Below are 19,956 nucleotides of genomic sequence, written 5' to 3' on the forward strand. Positions count from 1 at the left end.
TTTTTTTTTTTTTTGGAGATAGGAGCTCACTCTGTTGCCCAGGCTGGAGTCCAGTGGCACCAACATGGGTCACTGTAGCTGCGACCTCTTGGACTCAAGCGATTGTCCCATCTTAGCTGCCTGAGTAGCCAAAACTACAGGCGTGCGCCACCCAGGTGATTTTTTAGGTTTTTTTTTTGTAGAGAAAGGTTCTCGCTATGTTGCCAGGGCTGGTTTAATTCCTGGGCTCAAATGATCCTCCTGCCTTCGCCTCCCAAAGTGCTGAGATTACAGGCATTAGCCACTGCACCTGGCCTACCTGGCCTGTATTTTTGTGTATATAAGCCATACTTCAATAAGAAAGTTTAAAAAATATTTTAGTGAATAAATACCACTCTATACATACTGTAATTCTATGTAATTGTTTTATTTTTTTCTGTTTGAGTCAAAAGGCACTCAAAGAATGAGATAAAATATTCGCAAATCATGTATCTGATAAGGAATTTGTATTCAGAAAAAATGAAGAATTCTTACAACTCAACAAAAAGGCAAATAACCCACCTGAAAATACAAACAGGCTAAGCACAGTGGCTCACGCCTCTAATTCCAGCAATGTGAAAGGCCCAGGCAGGTGGATCACCAGAGGTCAGGAGTTCAAGACCAGCCTGGCCAACATGGTAAAACCCTAGCCGGGTGTGGTGTTTCATGCCTGTAATCCCAGCTACTTGGGAGGCTGAGGCAGGAGAATCACTTGAACCTGGGAGGTGGAGGTTGCAGTGAGCCGAGATCATGCCACTGCACTCCAGCCTGGCCGACAGAGTAAGATTCTGTCTCAAAAAAAAAAAAAAAAAAGCAAAAAACTGGACAGAGGATTTGAACAGACATTTCTCCAAAGAAGATGTACAAATGGCCAATAAGCACATGAAAAGACACTCAACATCACTGGTCATTAGAGAAATGTAAATCAAAACCAGAATGACATATCCCTTCACAACCACTAAAATGGCTATAATTTAAAAAAACAGAAGCTAACATGTATTATGATGTGGAAAATTGGAACCCTCATACATGGCTGGTAGGAATGTTAAATGGTACAGCCACTTTGGAATACATTTGGGCAGTTCTTCATAAAGTTAACATAAGAGTTAATAATTCCACTCCTAGATTTATACCTGAGAGAAATGAAACCATATGACCACACAAAAACTTGTATATAAATGTTCATAGTAGCATTATTCATAATAGCCCAAAATGTGAAAATGAGTTGAACAGGCAAATGCATAGAGACGGAAATCCATAGAGATAGACACAAAGTGGATTCATGGTTATGTTAGGGCTGCAGTGAAGGGAAAAATGGAGAGTGACTTCTAGTATATATTTGGCTTTTGGGGGTGATAATGATATTCTGAAATTAGACTGTGCTGATGACTGTAAAACTCTGTAGATGTATTAAAAATACTGAACTATATACTTCAAAGGGATGAATTTTATGGTAGGTTAATTATATCTAAACAAAGCTGGTTTTTTTTTTTTTTTTAACATAAGTACAAGAAAATAGTCAAAAATATTTTTCATAGTGGCAAAGTTTAAAATACTTGGCTGGGCATGGTGGGTCACGCTGGTAATCCCAGCACTTTGGCAGGTCGAGGCAGGAGGATCGCTTGAGCTCAGGAGTTTGAGACCAGCCTGGGTAACACAGCAAGATTTCATCTCTACTAAAAATTTAAAAAAAATTAGCTGGGCATGGTGACACACACCTATAGTTCCAGTTATTTGGGAGGCCGAGGTAGGAGGACCACTTGAGATGGGGAGTTTGAAGCTGCAGTGAGCTATGATCATGCCACTGCACTCCAGCCCCAAAAAACATAAAAACAAAAAAATCTATGTTGCCAAGAACATTTTAAGTATATATAAAAATTATGGGGCACTGTTGTGATAAAATAATATTCAGATATATTGAAATATTTGATGATGATTTTAAAATTGTTTTAAAAATAAATATATATGTAGTATATATATGCATCTATGGACACAAATGATAGAATGAAATTCAACAAAAATGTTAACAATAGTTACTTGTGAGTGGTTAAATTATAAGTGATTTTTAAGTTCTTTTTTTTTGAGACAGAGTCTCGCTCTGTCACCCAGGCTGAAGTACAGTGGCACCATCTTGGCTCACTGCAACCTCCGCCTCCTGGGTTCAAGCAATTCTCCCTGCCTCAGCCTCTGAAGTAGCTGAGATTACAGGCGCCTGCTACTTTGCCCAGCTAATTTTAGTATATTTTAGTAGAGATGGGGTTTCGCCATGTTGGCGAGGCTGGTCTTGAACTCCTGACCACAGGTGATCCACCCACCTCGGCCTCCCAAAGTGCTGCGATTACAGGCATGAGCCACAACGCCTGGCTGATTTTCGAGTTCTTAATACTTAAAAAACTTTTCTAGACCAAGCATGTATAATACTTAAGATTCATAAATATATAGTAAACATTACAATTTTTTTTTTTTGAGATGGAGTCTGGTTCTGTTGCCCAGGCCAGGGTGCAGTGGTATGATCTCGGCTCACCACAGCCTCTGCCTCGCGGGTTCAAGCGATTCTCCTGCCTCAGCCTCCCGAGTAGCTGGGACTAACAGGCATGTGCCACCATGCACGGCTAATTTTTGTATTTTTAGTAGAGATGGGGTTTCACTATGTTGGCCAGGCTGGTCTCGAACTCCTGACCTTGTGATCTACCGGCCTCAGCCTCCCAAAGTGCTGGGATTACAGATGTGAGCCACTGTGTCCGGCAACAATTTTTTTTCTTTTAAAATTTTTATTCATTAATCGGGCAGCCTGCCAAGCCAGAGAAGGGTCAGAGTTCCACCATGATCATTTTAAAGACTTTAAAGATATTTAAACATAAATATTAAATAATAAAGAAAATGAGGTATTAGAAAATACTTAGTAAATTAGTTTAAGTAAGATTTGGGTTGATCAGAATTCAAGTTCCTAAACTTTCTTCAAAATTATAGTTGTTGGCTGGGCGTGGTGGCTCATGCCTGTAAGCCCAGGCTAAGGCAGGAGGATGAATTCAGTCCAGGAGTTTGAGACCAGTCTGGGCAACACAGTGAGACCCCCTTTCTAAAAAACAGTTTTTAAAATTAGCTGGCAATACATAAAAAAAAAAAAAAAAAAAGTTAGCGGGGCATGGTGGCATGTGGCTGTAGTTCTACAACTCAGGAGGCTGAGGTAGGAGGACTGCTTGAATCCAGGACTTCAAGACTGCAGTGGGCTATGACTGTGCTACTGCACTCTGGCCTGGGTAACAAAGATTCTATCTCTAAAATTAAACTGTTGACTGAACTGAAAAGAAGAAATGAAATTTAAACTTGGTGAAAAAAAATCATATACTGAAATTGAAGACTCACCTATGAGAAATGTTAAATTTCTGAACAATCCTTTTCCCATTGGCTAACCAGATCTGTATATTAGTAATGGGTTCCAAGTTGTTCAGCGGAACAGCAGACAAATTATTTTTATTTTCAACTGCAATATTCTTTGCTTTAGAAACAATTTTTGGTGTGGCACTAAGGAAATCCAGACAACAAAGTTAGACATGTTTTTCCATTCAATAAACCTTTATCATTAAATAATTACTATAAAAATATTACAGCAAGTATAGCTTTTAGGAAGATTTTTGTAAGCTATATCTGTTTCTTCAATAATAACGAAAGATATATTATTTATGTCCACAATATATGATGGTATGATGGTTCTAATAATCTGATGAAACTATACATATCCAAGTAATTTGTAAGCTACATATATTAGTACTGGTATTTATTGACTAGTGCTTTACAGAATGGATAATTTTAAAGAAGGTTCACAGATCTATGGACTTTACCTTTTCCTACTGCCCAGGTTAAATTTCTAAAATAAATGATAAATTCTTTATTGAGCTTAGTCCTTAGGTTATAATGAAAAAGAAACTAAATAAAGTACTTCCTGATCATTCTGAAGGGTGCATCCAGATATATTTGTACATGTGGATGAATATGTATGTACCTTACCAATCTTGATAATTAAAAATATGAGAATTTATAAAAATCAAAGAGCTCCCATATCTATCTAATCTCTCTGCGTATTCTGTTAGATAGGATGGAAACTGTAAAACTTGAAAATAATTTAAGGCTTTGATACTGACACTGATTTTCATTTTTATTACCTCAAAATTCATACATAGATCATAGAACAAAATGTTGCAGGCAGTGGTAACCATAAAAGAGAACAATAGGCTGGGCGTGGTGGCTCACATCTGTAATCCCAGCACTTTGGGAGGCCGAGGTGGGTGGATCACCTGAGGGCAGGAGTTCAAGACCAGCCTGGCCAACATGGCGAAACCCTGTCTCTACTAAAAATACAAAAATTGGCTGGGCATGGGGGTGTGTGCCTGTAATCCCAGCTACTAGAAGAGCTGAGGCAGAAGGATTGCTTGAACCAGGGAGGCAGAAGTTGCAGTGAGCCAAGATCGTGCTGCTACACTCCAGCCTGGGCAACAGAGTGAGACTCTGTCTCAAAAAAAAAAAGAAAAAAAAAAAAAGAACAATAATATTCAAAAGCTAGCACATGTACTCTATAGTGGTGAGTGAAAGGGAGAGAAAAGAACTTACCAACTGAATTCTGTCCATAAAGAGCCAAGCCCTTTTGATTTGAAAAAAACAAAAAAACCTCCAAGATTTTTTAGTGTGGTGCTGGCATTTTTTTTTTTTTTTTTTTGAAATGGAGTTTCACTCTTGTTGCCTAGACTGGAGAGCAATGGCACGATCTCGGCTCACTGCAACCTCTGCCTCCTGGGTTCAAGCGATTCTCCTGCCTCAGCCTCCTGAGGAGCTGGGATTACAGACATGTGCCACCACGCCTGGCTAATTTTTTTGTATTTTTAGTAGAGACAGGGTTTCTCCATGTTTGTCTGGCTGGTCTCGAACTCCTGACCTCAGGTGATCCGCCCACCTTGGCCTCCCAAAGTGCTGGGATTACAGGCATGGGCCATTGCACCCGGCCAGGCATTGTGAATATACACTTAGGTAACTATGACTTAGGAGTCCTCATAAAAATTAACATTAAAAAAAATCTAATTTCCAATGGGAGAAATGATAAGCTCTATTCATGTGATCTACATGGGTAAAATAATGATAGACAGAATATTAGTTAAGCCTTGATCTATGGAAAACAAGACAATAGGCATACTTACCTTCCTAGTCTGTGACCCTGTCCTGAAAAGGGCTGGAACACAGGCTTTGTAGACAAACATATTTCATTTTTCTTGTCTTCAACTTTAACGTCTACCTCCTCTTTATCAAAAATTCCCTGTAATTCTGAAGGTAATTCCCTTGGAAAACAAAGAAATAAAATGATAAAGCTCCCTGGGTATTTTATTTCTCTGAAAAACATTCTGTACATACAAAAAATGAATAATACGTAGAAATATACAGAAATAAGATATATAATATTCCCTACAATGAAATAACCAAATATATTCAAAACAATGTAGTTAAATAATATGAACAACACCAAAAAGCCACAAGAACAATATAATTTTTAAGACCATAAGCTCATGAATAGCATGAGTTTTAATTATTATTATTTTTTATTGTGAAAACATATATTTTTTAAATTTTCTGTAGAGACAGGATCTTGTCCAGGCTGGTCTTGAACTCCTGGGCTCAAGCGATCTTCCTCCCTCAGCCTCCCAAAGTGCTGGGATTATAGGCGTGAACCACCGCCCTGCAACCAGCATGAGTTTTATAGCAGTACCTAGAATAGTACTAAAGTCATGAAATACTTGATGACTATATACTACACCAAGCTTGTCCAACCGGTGGCTTGGGATGGCTTTGAATGTGACCCAACAAAAATTTGTAAAGTTTCTTAAAACATTATGAGATTTATGAGATTTTTTTGCAATTTTTTTAAGCTTATTGGCTATCGTTATTATTTGTGTATTTTCGTATTTTATGTGTGCCCCAAGACCACTCTTCTTCTTCCAGTGTAACCCAGGAAGCCAAAAGACTGGACATCGCTGTTAACTAAGCAATTTGAGTTTTTTGTGTTTGTTTTTGTTTTTGGTGGGGGTGGGGTGGACAGGGTCTCATTCTGTTGCCCAGGCTGGAGTGCAGAGGTGCAATCATGGCTCACTGCATGACCTCCTGGGCTGAAGCAATCCTCCTGCCTCAGACTCCTGAGTAGTTGGGACTATAGGCCACCATGCCCAGCTAATTTTTGTATTTTTTGTAAAGATGGGATTTCACCATGTTGTCCAGGCTGGTCCTGAACTCCTAGGCTCAAGTGATCTGCCCACCTCAGCCTCCCAAAGTGTTGGGATTACAGGCGTAAGCCACCACGCCTGGCCAAAGGACAAATTTTAACAAATTCTAATAAAGTAGTTGATTTATTCTGACAGAATAATAATACAAATTCATTTAGTATATATTTATGATTTCTGTACTTTTCTTTTTTCTTTTTCTTTCTTTTTTTTTTTTTTTGGAGATAGGAGCTCACTCTGTTGCCCAGGCTGGAGTCCAGTGGCACCAACATGGGTCACTGTAGCTGCGACCTCTTGGACTCAAGCGATTGTCCCATCTTAGCTGCCTGAGTAGCCAAAACTACAGGCGTGCGCCACCCAGGTGATTTTTTAGGTTTTTTTTTTGTAGAGAAAGGTTCTCGCTATGTTGCCAGGGCTGGTTTAATTCCTGGGCTCAAATGATCCTCCTGCCTTCGCCTCCCAAAGTGCTGAGATTACAGGCATTAGCCACTGCACCTGGCCTACCTGGCCTGTATTTTTGTGTATATAAGCCATACTTCAATAAGAAAGTTTAAAAAATATTTTAGTGAATAAATACCACTCTATACATACTGTAATTCTATGTAATTGTTTTATTTTTTTCTGTTTGAGTCAAAAGGCACTCAAAGAATGAGATAAAATATTCGCAAATCATGTATCTGATAAGGAATTTGTATTCAGAAAAAATGAAGAATTCTTACAACTCAACAAAAAGGCAAATAACCCACCTGAAAATACAAACAGGCTAAGCACAGTGGCTCACGCCTCTAATTCCAGCAATGTGAAAGGCCCAGGCAGGTGGATCACCAGAGGTCAGGAGTTCAAGACCAGCCTGGCCAACATGGTAAAACCCTAGCCGGGTGTGGTGTTTCATGCCTGTAATCCCAGCTACTTGGGAGGCTGAGGCAGGAGAATCACTTGAACCTGGGAGGTGGAGGTTGCAGTGAGCCGAGATCATGCCACTGCACTCCAGCCTGGCCGACAGAGTAAGATTCTGTCTCAAAAAAAAAAAAAAAAAGCAAAAAACTGGACAGAGGATTTGAACAGACATTTCTCCAAAGAAGATGTACAAATGGCCAATAAGCACATGAAAAGACACTCAACATCACTGGTCATTAGAGAAATGTAAATCAAAACCAGAATGACATATCCCTTCACAACCACTAAAATGGCTATAATTTAAAAAAACAGAAGCTAACATGTATTATGATGTGGAAAATTGGAACCCTCATACATGGCTGGTAGGAATGTTAAATGGTACAGCCACTTTGGAATACATTTGGGCAGTTCTTCATAAAGTTAACATAAGAGTTAATAATTCCACTCCTAGATTTATACCTGAGAGAAATGAAACCATATGACCACACAAAAACTTGTATATAAATGTTCATAGTAGCATTATTCATAATAGCCCAAAATGTGAAAATGAGTTGAACAGGCAAATGCATAGAGACGGAAATCCATAGAGATAGACACAAAGTGGATTCATGGTTATGTTAGGGCTGCAGTGAAGGGAAAAATGGAGAGTGACTTCTAGTATATATTTGGCTTTTGGGGGTGATAATGATATTCTGAAATTAGACTGTGCTGATGACTGTAAAACTCTGTAGATGTATTAAAAATACTGAACTATATACTTCAAAGGGATGAATTTTATGGTAGGTTAATTATATCTAAACAAAGCTGGTTTTTTTTTTTTTTTTAACATAAGTACAAGAAAATAGTCAAAAATATTTTTCATAGTGGCAAAGTTTAAAATACTTGGCTGGGCATGGTGGGTCACGCTGGTAATCCCAGCACTTTGGCAGGTCGAGGCAGGAGGATCGCTTGAGCTCAGGAGTTTGAGACCAGCCTGGGTAACACAGCAAGATTTCATCTCTACTAAAAATTTAAAAAAAATTAGCTGGGCATGGTGACACACACCTATAGTTCCAGTTATTTGGGAGGCCGAGGTAGGAGGACCACTTGAGATGGGGAGTTTGAAGCTGCAGTGAGCTATGATCATGCCACTGCACTCCAGCCCCAAAAAACATAAAAACAAAAAAATCTATGTTGCCAAGAACATTTTAAGTATATATAAAAATTATGGGGCACTGTTGTGATAAAATAATATTCAGATATATTGAAATATTTGATGATGATTTTAAAATTGTTTTAAAAATAAATATATATGTAGTATATATATGCATCTATGGACACAAATGATAGAATGAAATTCAACAAAAATGTTAACAATAGTTACTTGTGAGTGGTTAAATTATAAGTGATTTTTAAGTTCTTTTTTTTTGAGACAGAGTCTCGCTCTGTCACCCAGGCTGAAGTACAGTGGCACCATCTTGGCTCACTGCAACCTCCGCCTCCTGGGTTCAAGCAATTCTCCCTGCCTCAGCCTCTGAAGTAGCTGAGATTACAGGCGCCTGCTACTTTGCCCAGCTAATTTTAGTATATTTTAGTAGAGATGGGGTTTCGCCATGTTGGCGAGGCTGGTCTTGAACTCCTGACCACAGGTGATCCACCCACCTCGGCCTCCCAAAGTGCTGCGATTACAGGCATGAGCCACAACGCCTGGCTGATTTTCGAGTTCTTAATACTTAAAAAACTTTTCTAGACCAAGCATGTATAATACTTAAGATTCATAAATATATAGTAAACATTACAATTTTTTTTTTTTGAGATGGAGTCTGGTTCTGTTGCCCAGGCCAGGGTGCAGTGGTATGATCTCGGCTCACCACAGCCTCTGCCTCGCGGGTTCAAGCGATTCTCCTGCCTCAGCCTCCCGAGTAGCTGGGACTAACAGGCATGTGCCACCATGCACGGCTAATTTTTGTATTTTTAGTAGAGATGGGGTTTCACTATGTTGGCCAGGCTGGTCTCGAACTCCTGACCTTGTGATCTACCGGCCTCAGCCTCCCAAAGTGCTGGGATTACAGATGTGAGCCACTGTGTCCGGCAACAATTTTTTTTCTTTTAAAATTTTTATTCATTAATCGGGCAGCCTGCCAAGCCAGAGAAGGGTCAGAGTTCCACCATGATCATTTTAAAGACTTTAAAGATATTTAAACATAAATATTAAATAATAAAGAAAATGAGGTATTAGAAAATACTTAGTAAATTAGTTTAAGTAAGATTTGGGTTGATCAGAATTCAAGTTCCTAAACTTTCTTCAAAATTATAGTTGTTGGCTGGGCGTGGTGGCTCATGCCTGTAATCTCAGCACTTTGGGAGGCAGAGCAGGCAGATCATCACTTGAGGTAAGGAGTTCGAGACTAGCCTGGCCAACATGGTAAAACCCTGTTCTTTACTAAAAATATAAAAATTAGATGGGCACCGTGGCAGGCACCTGTAATCTCACCTACTCGGGAGGCTGAGGCACGAGAATCACTTGACCCCAGAATGCGGAGGCTGCATTGAGCTGAGATCATGCCACCGTACTCCAGCCTGAAAGAGCGAGACACCATCTTGAAAAAAAACCTGTAGTTGTGGTTCTCTTAAGAAAATTCATCTTATAAAAATGTGAATGTACAAAAGAAAAAGTGTATCTGTGAATGTGTAGGGGGTGTGTGAACATTAACATAGATTCTTTCACCAAAAAAAAAAAAAAATGCCTAAAGGATCTTCCTATTACAAAGATTACTTACCCCACCTTGTTTTTGTTTTGTTTTGTTTTGTTTTTGAGATGGAGTTTTGCTCTTGTTGCCCAGGCTAGAGTGCAATGGTGCAATCTTGGCTCACTGCAACCTCCGCCTCTTGGATTTCAGCCATTCTCCTGCCTCAGCCTCCCGAGTAGCTGGGATTACAGGCATGTGCCACCACACTTGGCTAATTTTGTATTTTTAGTAGAGATGGGGTTTCTCCATGTTGGTCAGGCTGGTCTGGAACTCCCAACCTCAGGTGATCTGCCCGCCTCGGCCTCCCAAAGTGCTGGGATCACAGGCACCAGCCACCATGCTCGCTGCCCCCCATCCCCCGCCTTTTTTTTTTTTTTGGAGACAGGGCCTCGTGCTGTTGCCCAGGCTGGAGTGCAGGATGCAAGTATGTCTCACTGTAGCCTCAATCTCCCACGTGCAAGCAATCCTGAGTAGCTGGGCTGGCTGGGTAATGTTTTTTTTAAGTAGAGATAAGGTCTGGCTATGTTACTACCCAGGCTGGCCTTGAACTCCTGAGCTCAAGCATAGCCTGCCAAAGTTTTGGGATTACAGGCTTGAGCCACCACACCTGGCTACTCACCCTTTTTTGATGGAGTTCAAAAACTGCTGACTGGCACCATCGGAATAACTTCTGAAATCATCGTTGACGGTGAATCCGTTTTTCCATAATTTTATATTTACATCTACCTGCAAAACAGTAGGAAACAAAATGCATCATGTTAATAAAATGTAGTAGGATTGAATGTTCTTTGAAAATTTCTTCTATCACTATTCAAGCTGGGTAGGGTGGTTCACTCCTGTAATCCCAGCACTTCGGGAGGCCAAGGCACGACTACTTGAGCCTAGGAGTTGGACACCAGCCCTGGCAACATAGCAAGACCCAGTTTCTACAAAAAATTAAAATCATTGATATGGTTTGGCTGTGTCCCCACCAAAATCTCAAGTTGAATTGTATCTCCCAGAATTCCCATGTGTTGTGGGAGGGACCAAGGGGGAGATAATTAAATCATGGGGGCCCATCTTTCTCACGCAATTCTTGTGATAGTGAGTAAGTCTCACAAGATCTGGAGGGTTTATCAGGAGTTTCCACTTTTGCTTCTTGCTCATTTTCTGCTGCTGGTGCCATGATCATGAGACCTCCCCAGCCATGTGGAACTGTAAGTCAAATTAAACTTCCTTTCTTCCCAGTCTCGGGTATGTCTTTATCAGCAGCGTAAAAATGGACTAATACAACTGGCTTCATAAACATTAAAATATAAGGAGGAGGTGATGTTGGGCGAGGCATAGAATTGAGTAATCAGGAGAGAGGAGAATACTCAGGATTATAGATTCCAGAGCAAGAGCAGTAGAGTTCCCCAGTGGACAACCAGTCCACTGAAGGAAGGAGGGTTTCACCAGAGTCTTCTCTTAGAAAAATTTTAACTTGTGGGCCAGGCATGGTGGCTTTCGCTTATGCTGTACAGTTGTATGGTATTTACACTTTTACAGATACAAATAACAATTGATTTAATCCCCAATTGTAACATAACTATGTTAGAAGAATGGGAAGAGGTGATTTGGGGAGAGGGGGAAGGTAGAAAAAGAGTTAAATCCTTATTATCTATAATACAAAGTGAATACATAATTCAAAAATCTGAAAAATCAAGAACTATCACTATTAGCATATTATCAGAAACAGAAAGCTCGTGTCAGTAGAAATACCTAAGAGTTACAACTTGTTGCCTCTGGAAAGTAGATGTGGCCAGATGCAGTGGCTCATGCCTGTAATCCTAGCACTTTGGGAGGCCAAGGCAGGCGGATCACCTGAGGTCAGGAGTTCAAGACCAGCCTGACCAACATGGAGAAACTCCGTCTCTACTAAAAATACAAATTAGCCAGGCGTGGTGGTGCATGCCCGTAATCCCAGGCTGAGGTAGGAGAATTGCTTGAACCCGGGAGGTGGAAGCTGCGGTGAGACAAGATCGCACCATTGCACTCCAGTCTGGGCAACAGGAGTGAAATGCCAACTTAAAAAAGAAAAAAGAAAGTAGATGCTAGGGCCAAGGAGTAACAAGCCTGCTACTTTTCAACATAAGCCTTTTACAACTAATAGATTAAGTTTTAATTTGAAAACCAAATCAGAGTGAAGGGATTTTTCATAAATACTTTTTTAAATGTCTCAAGTCAAAAAATCAGCTGGGGTCTCGTAATTGGTACCGTTCGCAGTCTGCTTTGACATGTTATTTTGATTTAAATTTTTTTTTTCTTTTTCTTTTTTTTTTTTTTTTTGAGACGGAGTCTCGCTCAGTCCCCCAGGCTGGAGTGCAGTGGTCAGATCTCAGCTCACTGCAAGCTCCGCCTCCCAGGTTTACGCCATTCTCCTGCCTCAGCCTCTCGAGTAGCTGGGACTACAGGCACCCGCCACTTCGCCCGGCTAGTTTTTTGTATTTTTTAGTAGAGACGGGGTTTCACCGGGTTAGGCAGGATGGTTTCGATCTCTTGACCAAAGTGCTAGGATTACAGGCTTGAGCCACCGTGCCCGGCTGAAATGTTTTTTTAAAAAACCAAACCTCTTACAGTTATGCAGTTAGAAAAAGAAGTATTTTAATAGCCTTCCCAGGATATTCTTTGACACTTCATCAAAATTTAATAAGTAGTAGTAGTATCTCAAAAGTTAGTTGAGAATCTGAATGTGGAATCTGAAACTTACCAACCATCTTTTCATATACTTGTTACATTAAAATCTTTTAGTATATGTGATTCTTTGGCTCTTTTACTCATGCATCACTTTATAACATCATATATTGGTCATTTGGAAAATACTGGTTTTCTTAATTATGCAGATCTTCCAACTGCTGACACATTTAATTATATAATAAAATTTATATTTATCAAAATGACACTAATCTCACTAGGAAATTCCTTAAATTTTGAGAAACTGTCAAGGTATGGTGGCTTTTTCTTTTCTTTTCTTTTTTTGAGACAGTCTTGCTCTGTTACCCAGGCTAGAGAGCAGTGACACGATTTTGGTTCACTGCAACCTCTGCCTCCCAGGTTCAAGTGATTCTCATGCCTTAACCTCCTGAGTAGCTGAGATTACAGGTGTGCATCACCAAGCCCAGCTAATTTTTTGTATTTTTTAGTAGAGAAAGAGTTTCGCCATGTTAGCCAGGCTAGTCTTGAACTCCTGGCCTCAAGTGATTCACCCACCTTGGCCTCCCAAAGTGGTGGGATTACAGGCGTGAGCCACCAAGCACAGCCTATAGTGACAATTTTCTAAAAGTGTTATTTTCACTTAAAAAGTTGGTTAAGGCCAGGCGCGGTGGCTCATGCCTGTAATCACAGCACTTTGGGAGGCCGAGGAGGGCAGATCACAAGGTCAAGAGATCGAGACCATCCTGGCTAACACGATGAAACCCTGTCTCTACTAAAAATACAAAAAAATTAACCAGGTGTGGTGGCGGGCGCCTGTAGTCCCAGCTACTGGGGAGGCTGAGGCAGGAGAATGGTGTGAACCCGGGAGGTGAAGCTTGCAGTTAGCCGAGATCATGCCACTGCACTCCAGCCTGGGCGACAGAGCGTGACTCCGTCTCAAAAAAAAAAAGTTGGTTAAATAAAAATTTATCATTTTCAACAGCTACTATAAGTTGTTTTCCTTGAAGTGTCAGGCTCACTTCATTCATTATTAGAAACTATCTACCAGGCAGGGCTGGGCGCGGTGGCTCATGCCTGTAATCCCAGTACTTTGGGAGGCTGAGGCGGGTGGATCACAAGGTCAGAAATTCGAGACCAGCCTGTCCAACATGGTGAAACCCCATCTCTACTAAAATGTAAAAATTAGCTAGGCATGGTGGTGCATGCCTGTAATCCCAGCTACTGGGGAGGCTGAAGCAGGAGAATGGCTTGAACCCAGGAGGTGGAGGTTGCAGTGAGCCAATTGTGCCACTGCACTCCATCCTGGGTGACAGAGCAAGACTCTGTCTCAAAAAATAAAAAAATTTAAAAAATAAAAATAAAAAAAAAGCCAGGCGCGGTGGCTCACACCTGTAATCCCAGCACTTTGGGAGGCCAAGGCAGGTGGATCGCAAGGTCAGGAGAGCGAGACCATCCTGGCTAACACTGTGAAACCCTGTCTCTACTAAAAATACAAAAAAAATTAGCCAGGCGTGGTGGCGGGCGCCCATAGTCCCAGCTACTTGGGAGGCTGAGGCAGGAGAATGGCGTGAACCTGGAAGGCGGAGCTTGCAGTGAGCCGAGATCGCACCACTGCACTCCAGCTTGGGTGACAGAGCGACACTCTGTCTCAAAAAAAAAAAAAAAAAGAAAATATCTGCTAGGCCAGGTGTGGTGGCTTACGCCTGTAATCCCAGAACTTTGGGAAGTCAAGGCGGGCAGATCACAAGGTCAGGAGTTCGAGACCAACCTTACCAACATGGTGAAACCCCATCTCTACTAAAAACACAAATCATTAGCCAGGCATGGTGGTGCGCGCCTATAATCCCAGCTACTAGGGAGGCTGAGGCAGAAGAATTGCTTGAACCTGGGAGGCGGAGGTTGCAATGAGCCGAGATCTTGCTATTACACTCCAGCCTGGGTGACAGAGCAAGTTGGAATATCCATAGTCTGTATGTAAACCATTCTTTCTTGCAGAAACAATATGCCATGAAAAAGCAGACAGTTTGTTGATCTCAAATAACTGCACCTTTCCTTGAGACACTTCTGTGTATTATAGAAATACTTTATGTATACTTTGCATTTTGTCACACAGAATATTAAGATGTATATTCAAGGTTTGAGATACATAATTAATTAATTAAATTATTTATTTATTTTGAGACCAAGTCTAGCTCTGTTGCCCAGGCTGGAGTGCAGTGGTGCAATCTCGGCTCACTGCAACCTCCACCTCCCAGGTTCACGCAATTCTCCTGCCTCAGCCTCCTGAGTAGCTGGGACTATAGGCATGCGCCACCATGCCCGGCTAATTTTTGTACTTTTAGTAGAGACAGGGTTTCATCATGTTGATTAGGCTGATCTTGAACTCCTGACCTCATGATCTGCCCGCCTCAGCCTTCCAAAGTGCTGGGATTACAGGCATGAGCCACCACGCCTGGCCGAGATACAAAATTTATAAATTCTACTGCTTCATCAAGGACATTCTTAATTAAAATTAGTTTTTTTTCCCCCTTGGAAGTATATGCAAAGAATAAAGTACAGGTTGAATATCCCTTAGCTGAAATCTTTGGGACCAGAAGGGTTTTGAATTTCAGATTCTGAAATATTTGCTGGTTGAGCTTTCCAAATTCAAAACTCAAAATCTGAAATGCCCCCAATGAGCATCTCCTTTGAGCATCATGTCAACACTAAAAAAATTTTGGATTTTGAAGCATTTTGGATTTTTGGATTCGGTGGGTTTGGGATGTTAACCTGTAACTGCCAGCAGTTTGTTGCCACTGCCTTGATTCCTGCTAAGGTGTTGCAGTTTTACCCACCACTACTTTTGCAGTATCAGTGCAAAATGAACAGTTAGTTTTTTACTTTACCCTACCCTTACCTTACCAGTTAGGGTCTCACTCTGTCACCCAGGCTGGAGTACAGTGGTACGGTCATGGCTCACTGCAGCCTCAAACTCCTGAGCTCAAGCAATCCTCCCAACTCAGTCTCACAAGAACCTGGGACTACAGGCACATGCCACCATGCCCAGTTAATTTTTTTATTCTTTTGTAGAGATGGGTCTTGCTTTATTGCCCAGACTGGTTTTTAACTCCTAGGCTCAAGTGATCCTTCTGCCTCAGCCTCCTAAAGTGCTGGGATTATAGGTGTCCCTAGCTTGTGAACATAGTGAAAAAAGGGAAATAATATCTATTATGAAAACAGTTTTGGCCTCATACCTATAATCCCAGCACTTTGGGAAACCAAGGCAGGAGAACTACTTGAGCCCAGGAATTTGAGACCAGCCTGGGCAACAAAGCAAGACCCAATCTCTACAAAAGAACAAAACAATTAGCTGGGCATGGTGGTGTGTGCCTGAGCTCCAGGCTACCCAGGAAAGCCGAGGCAGGAGGACTGCTTGAACCCAGGAGCTTGAGGCTGCCGTGGGCCAAGATGGGATCGAGCCACTGCACTCCAGTCTTGGTGACAGAGAAAGACCTTGTCTCAGACAAACAAAACAATTTTGACCTTAGGGACCCTCTAACAGATCCATATATTGAGAAACACTGGAAGAAAAAGAAAAGTAATAGACATTTATTTACCTGTTTCTTCTGTTCAGTGGGAGACACGCATTTGGAACCAACCTTCTGAGCTTCCTCAAAAAGGCTATCAACAAAATATTCACAATTTGATTGTTGATTATTACTAAGAGGTTGATTATCAGATCCTGTTTCACAAACCCTAAATAAGATAAAGAAAAACAGACACTAGTAACTATTAGGTCTCTAAAAATTTACTTACTTTGTTCTAGTTAAGGATATTGAACTTAGATGCTATGTGCATGTCTGTAGTTCAGGCCCTCTTCTAAGTTAATATAATCTTGGGGAAGTCATTAACCCCTTTTTAGTTCAGAGCAGGGTTTTCTCAACTTCAGCTCTATTAACATTTAGAAATGAATAAGGCTTTGCTGTTTGAGGTGTCCTGTGCCTTGGAGATTGGGATCCCCAATCCCTAGGCCCATGGCCTGTCAGGAACCAGGTCATACAGCAGGTGGTGAGTGACAGGCGAGCAAGCAAAGCTTCATCTGTATTTACTGTCACTCCCATCGTTCACATTACCACCTGAGCTCTGCCTCCTGTCAGATCAGTGGTGGCATTAGATTCCCATAGGAGCATGAACCTGTGAACTGAGCATCCAAGGGATCTAGGCTGCATGCTCCTTGAGACTCTAATGCCTCATGATCTGTCGCTGTTTTCCATCGCCCCCAAATGGGACCATCTAGTTGCAGGAAAACAAGCTTAGGGCTCCCACTAATTCTACATTATGGTGAGCTGTATAATTATTTCATTATACATTACAATGTAATAATAATAGAAATAAAGTGCAAATAAATGTAATGTGCTTGAATCATTCCAAAATCATCTCCTCTTCTCCCCTCACAGGTCGGTGGAAAAACTGTCTTCCACAAAACCAGTCGCTGGTGCCAAAAAAGTTGGGGATCACTGTTGCAGATGTTTAACAGTATCCTTGGCCTTTACCCATGAGATACAACAAGTAGGATCCTCATCCCTGGCCCATCCCCAATCCCCAATGTTGTAACAACCAAAAACATCTCTTCACATTGCCAAATATGTCTAGGTGCAAAATCTCTCCAGGTTAAAAACCACTGGTCTGGAGTAAAAAATGTGTGTTGTTTTCTTTGTTTTTTCAGGTTTTTTTGAGACAAGGTCCCTCTCTGTCGCGCAGGCTGGAGTGTAGTGGCGCGATTTCAGCTCACTACAGTCGCAACCTCCAGGGCTCAACCAGTCTTTCCACTTCAGACCCCCAAGTAGCTGGGACTACAGGCTTGCACCACCATGTCCAGCTAATTTTTTGTAGAGATGGGATTTCACCATGTTGCCCAGGCTGCTCTCAAACTCCTGGGCTTCAGTGATATGCCTGTCTTGGCCACCCAAAGTACTGGGATTACAGGTGTGAGCCATTGCTCCTGGCCAAAATGTGTTATTTTTAAAGGGTTCAAAATGGCTTTAAAAGGGATTACTATGCATTTTTTGGTAACAGAAAACACTCTTGAACTAAAGGGGATAATGCATCAGCAACAATTACATTTTTGCTCCTTTGCACACTTCAGAATATTTCCCACTGAAGACTTTATTTATAGTGATTTATTTGTTTATTTTTGAGACAGAGTCTCATTCTGTCACCCAGGATGGAGTGCATGATTACAGCTCACTGCTGCCTCAACCTCCTGGGCTCAAGTGATTCTCCCCCAAGTAGCTGGTTCTATAGGCGCACATTGCCACAGCTGGCTGAGTTTTAAGAATGTTTTGGAGAGGCCGGGCACAGTGGCTCCTGCCTGTAATCCCAGCACTTTGGGAGGCTGAGGCGGGTGGATCACAGGGTCAAGAGATCGAGACCATCCTGGACAACGTGATGAAACCCCATCTCTACTAAAAATACAAAAATTAGCTAGGCATGGTGGCGCATACCTGTAGTCCCAGCTACTCAGGAGGCTGAGGCAGAAGAATCGCTTGAATCTGGGAGGCAGAGGCTGCAGTGAGCCGAGATCATGCCACGGCACTCCAGCCTGGCGACAGAGTGAGACTCCGTCTCAAAAAAAAAAAAAAGAAACATTATCTAAGATTCTGTTTGCTAGAAAAGATGGTTTCTGGTTGTTCTCTTTTGAAATCACACAGGAAATTTTATAAAAGTACAGAAATATGATTTCTCAAATTCTATAAATAATAACAATCATACTTCTATACCTCTTATACTGTGCCAGGAAATATAAGTTAGAAACTGTTAACTTACCACCATACTACTCTGTCTCCCAAGTCTGTGATCCTAACCATGACATCTTATAAAGAACTATTCTAAGTACCTTACATGTGCCAACTCATTCAAATCCTCACAATGACCCTAAAAGGTAGGTATTATTTTTATCCCCATTTAATAGATGAAGAAAAAGCTTAAGTAATTTGCCAGAGACCACAAAGCTATTAGGAGGCAGTGCTAGGAACTGAACTCAAGCTACCAGTGCCTCTGCTCTTAATCACTATGCTAGACTGTCATGGAAAACAGCCATCACTGAGCCTTGGCGTGGTGGTGCACGTCTGTAGTCACTTGAGGAGCATCACTTGAGGCCAGGAGTTTGAGGCTGTAGTGTGCTCTGACTGAGCCCACTAGAATGCAGTGACTAACCACTGCATTTTAGCCTGGGCAACATAGTGAGACCTTGTCTCTTTAAAAAAAAAAAAAAAGGCCATCACTATATTGTTACTAAAATGCTGATACTCAGGGCAGTGCTTTAACTTAGGTATACATTTTTTTCCTTCCCTAGGTAGTCCTCTTGTATATACTCTTAAAACACTCCACATTATCACAAAGTATTATGCCTTTTCCAAAGCAATGACATGATACCTCTTACACAGAAATAGTTACACCCTAAGATGGTTTCTTATAACACTAGTGATTTTCCCCTCCCTTTAATCAGCATAGTCACATAGCAGTATAGCACACTGTCTAAAAGTCTGGGCATTGCTGTTTGTATTTAAGTGCCTTCATTTAGTCACACTGACAATGGGTAAGAAACTTAACTTCTATTTGATTTGCTTTGCTTGCAAAATACAGATACCACCACTTATTTCACATGGTTGTTGTGAAGATTAAATGAAAACATATATAAAAGCCTTTACATGGTATATAGTAAGTACCAGTATACACACTGGCACACAGTACACTCTCAAATATTAGTAATATCATTATAACCATTTTATGTTTTCTGGTATTTAACTGTTTCTTCTGTTCAGATGGTAGTTGGTGCTCCATCAGTAATTACTAAATACAAAGCCAATAAAGCTGAGCATCCAGAGTAGCTGAAATTTTATTCCTTCATGTTATTTATTTAATGTGTAAATTCTATTAAACTTCATCATGTGAATTCAAATTACTCAAATATTTATTGAGTATCTACTACATGCTAGGTGACAGGGATATATGAAGATGAGTAAGAAACAGTCTATGTTTATAAGAGGTTCAGAGTACAGTAGAGTGGAGTGGAGTGGAAATGTATAGTAAGAGTAGAGTAGAGTGGAGATTATAGTAGGAAATAGTTATAATAGAAAATACAGCCAGGCACAATGGCTCATGCCTGTAATACCAGCATTTTGGGAGGTCAAAGTGGGAGAATTGCTTGAGCCCAGGAATTGGAGACCAGCCTGGGCAACATGGCGAAACCCCATCTCTATAAAAAAAGAAAATAATTAGCTGGGCATGGTGGTGCAGCCTGTAGCCCCAGCGACTTGGGAGGCTGAGCCCAGGAGGCCAAGGTTGCAGTGAACTGAGATCATGTCAATGTACTCCAGGCCTGGGCAACAGAGTAAGAC

General features: G+C 41.1%; 1 protein-coding gene across 1 annotated transcript in view; it reads right to left on the reverse strand.

The window, feature by feature from the left end:
- UBXN2A (UBX domain protein 2A) overlaps positions 1–19,956 on the reverse strand; it is an 89,489-nt gene that overhangs the window by 8,204 nt on the left and 61,329 nt on the right. The window contains exons 3-6 of the mRNA XM_011972722.1: positions 16,174–16,312; positions 10,524–10,630; positions 5,208–5,345; positions 3,385–3,543 (exon numbers count right to left, since the gene is read on the reverse strand). Of these exons, the coding sequence (XP_011828112.1) occupies positions 3,385–3,543; positions 5,208–5,345; positions 10,524–10,630; positions 16,174–16,312 (543 nt within the window). The remainder of the gene's footprint in view (positions 1–3,384; positions 3,544–5,207; positions 5,346–10,523; positions 10,631–16,173; positions 16,313–19,956) is intronic.

This window comes from Mandrillus leucophaeus, unplaced genomic scaffold (assembly GCF_000951045.1).
Source record: "Mandrillus leucophaeus isolate KB7577 unplaced genomic scaffold, Mleu.le_1.0 Scaffold13, whole genome shotgun sequence".
Taxonomy (NCBI): domain Eukaryota; kingdom Metazoa; phylum Chordata; class Mammalia; order Primates; family Cercopithecidae; genus Mandrillus; species Mandrillus leucophaeus.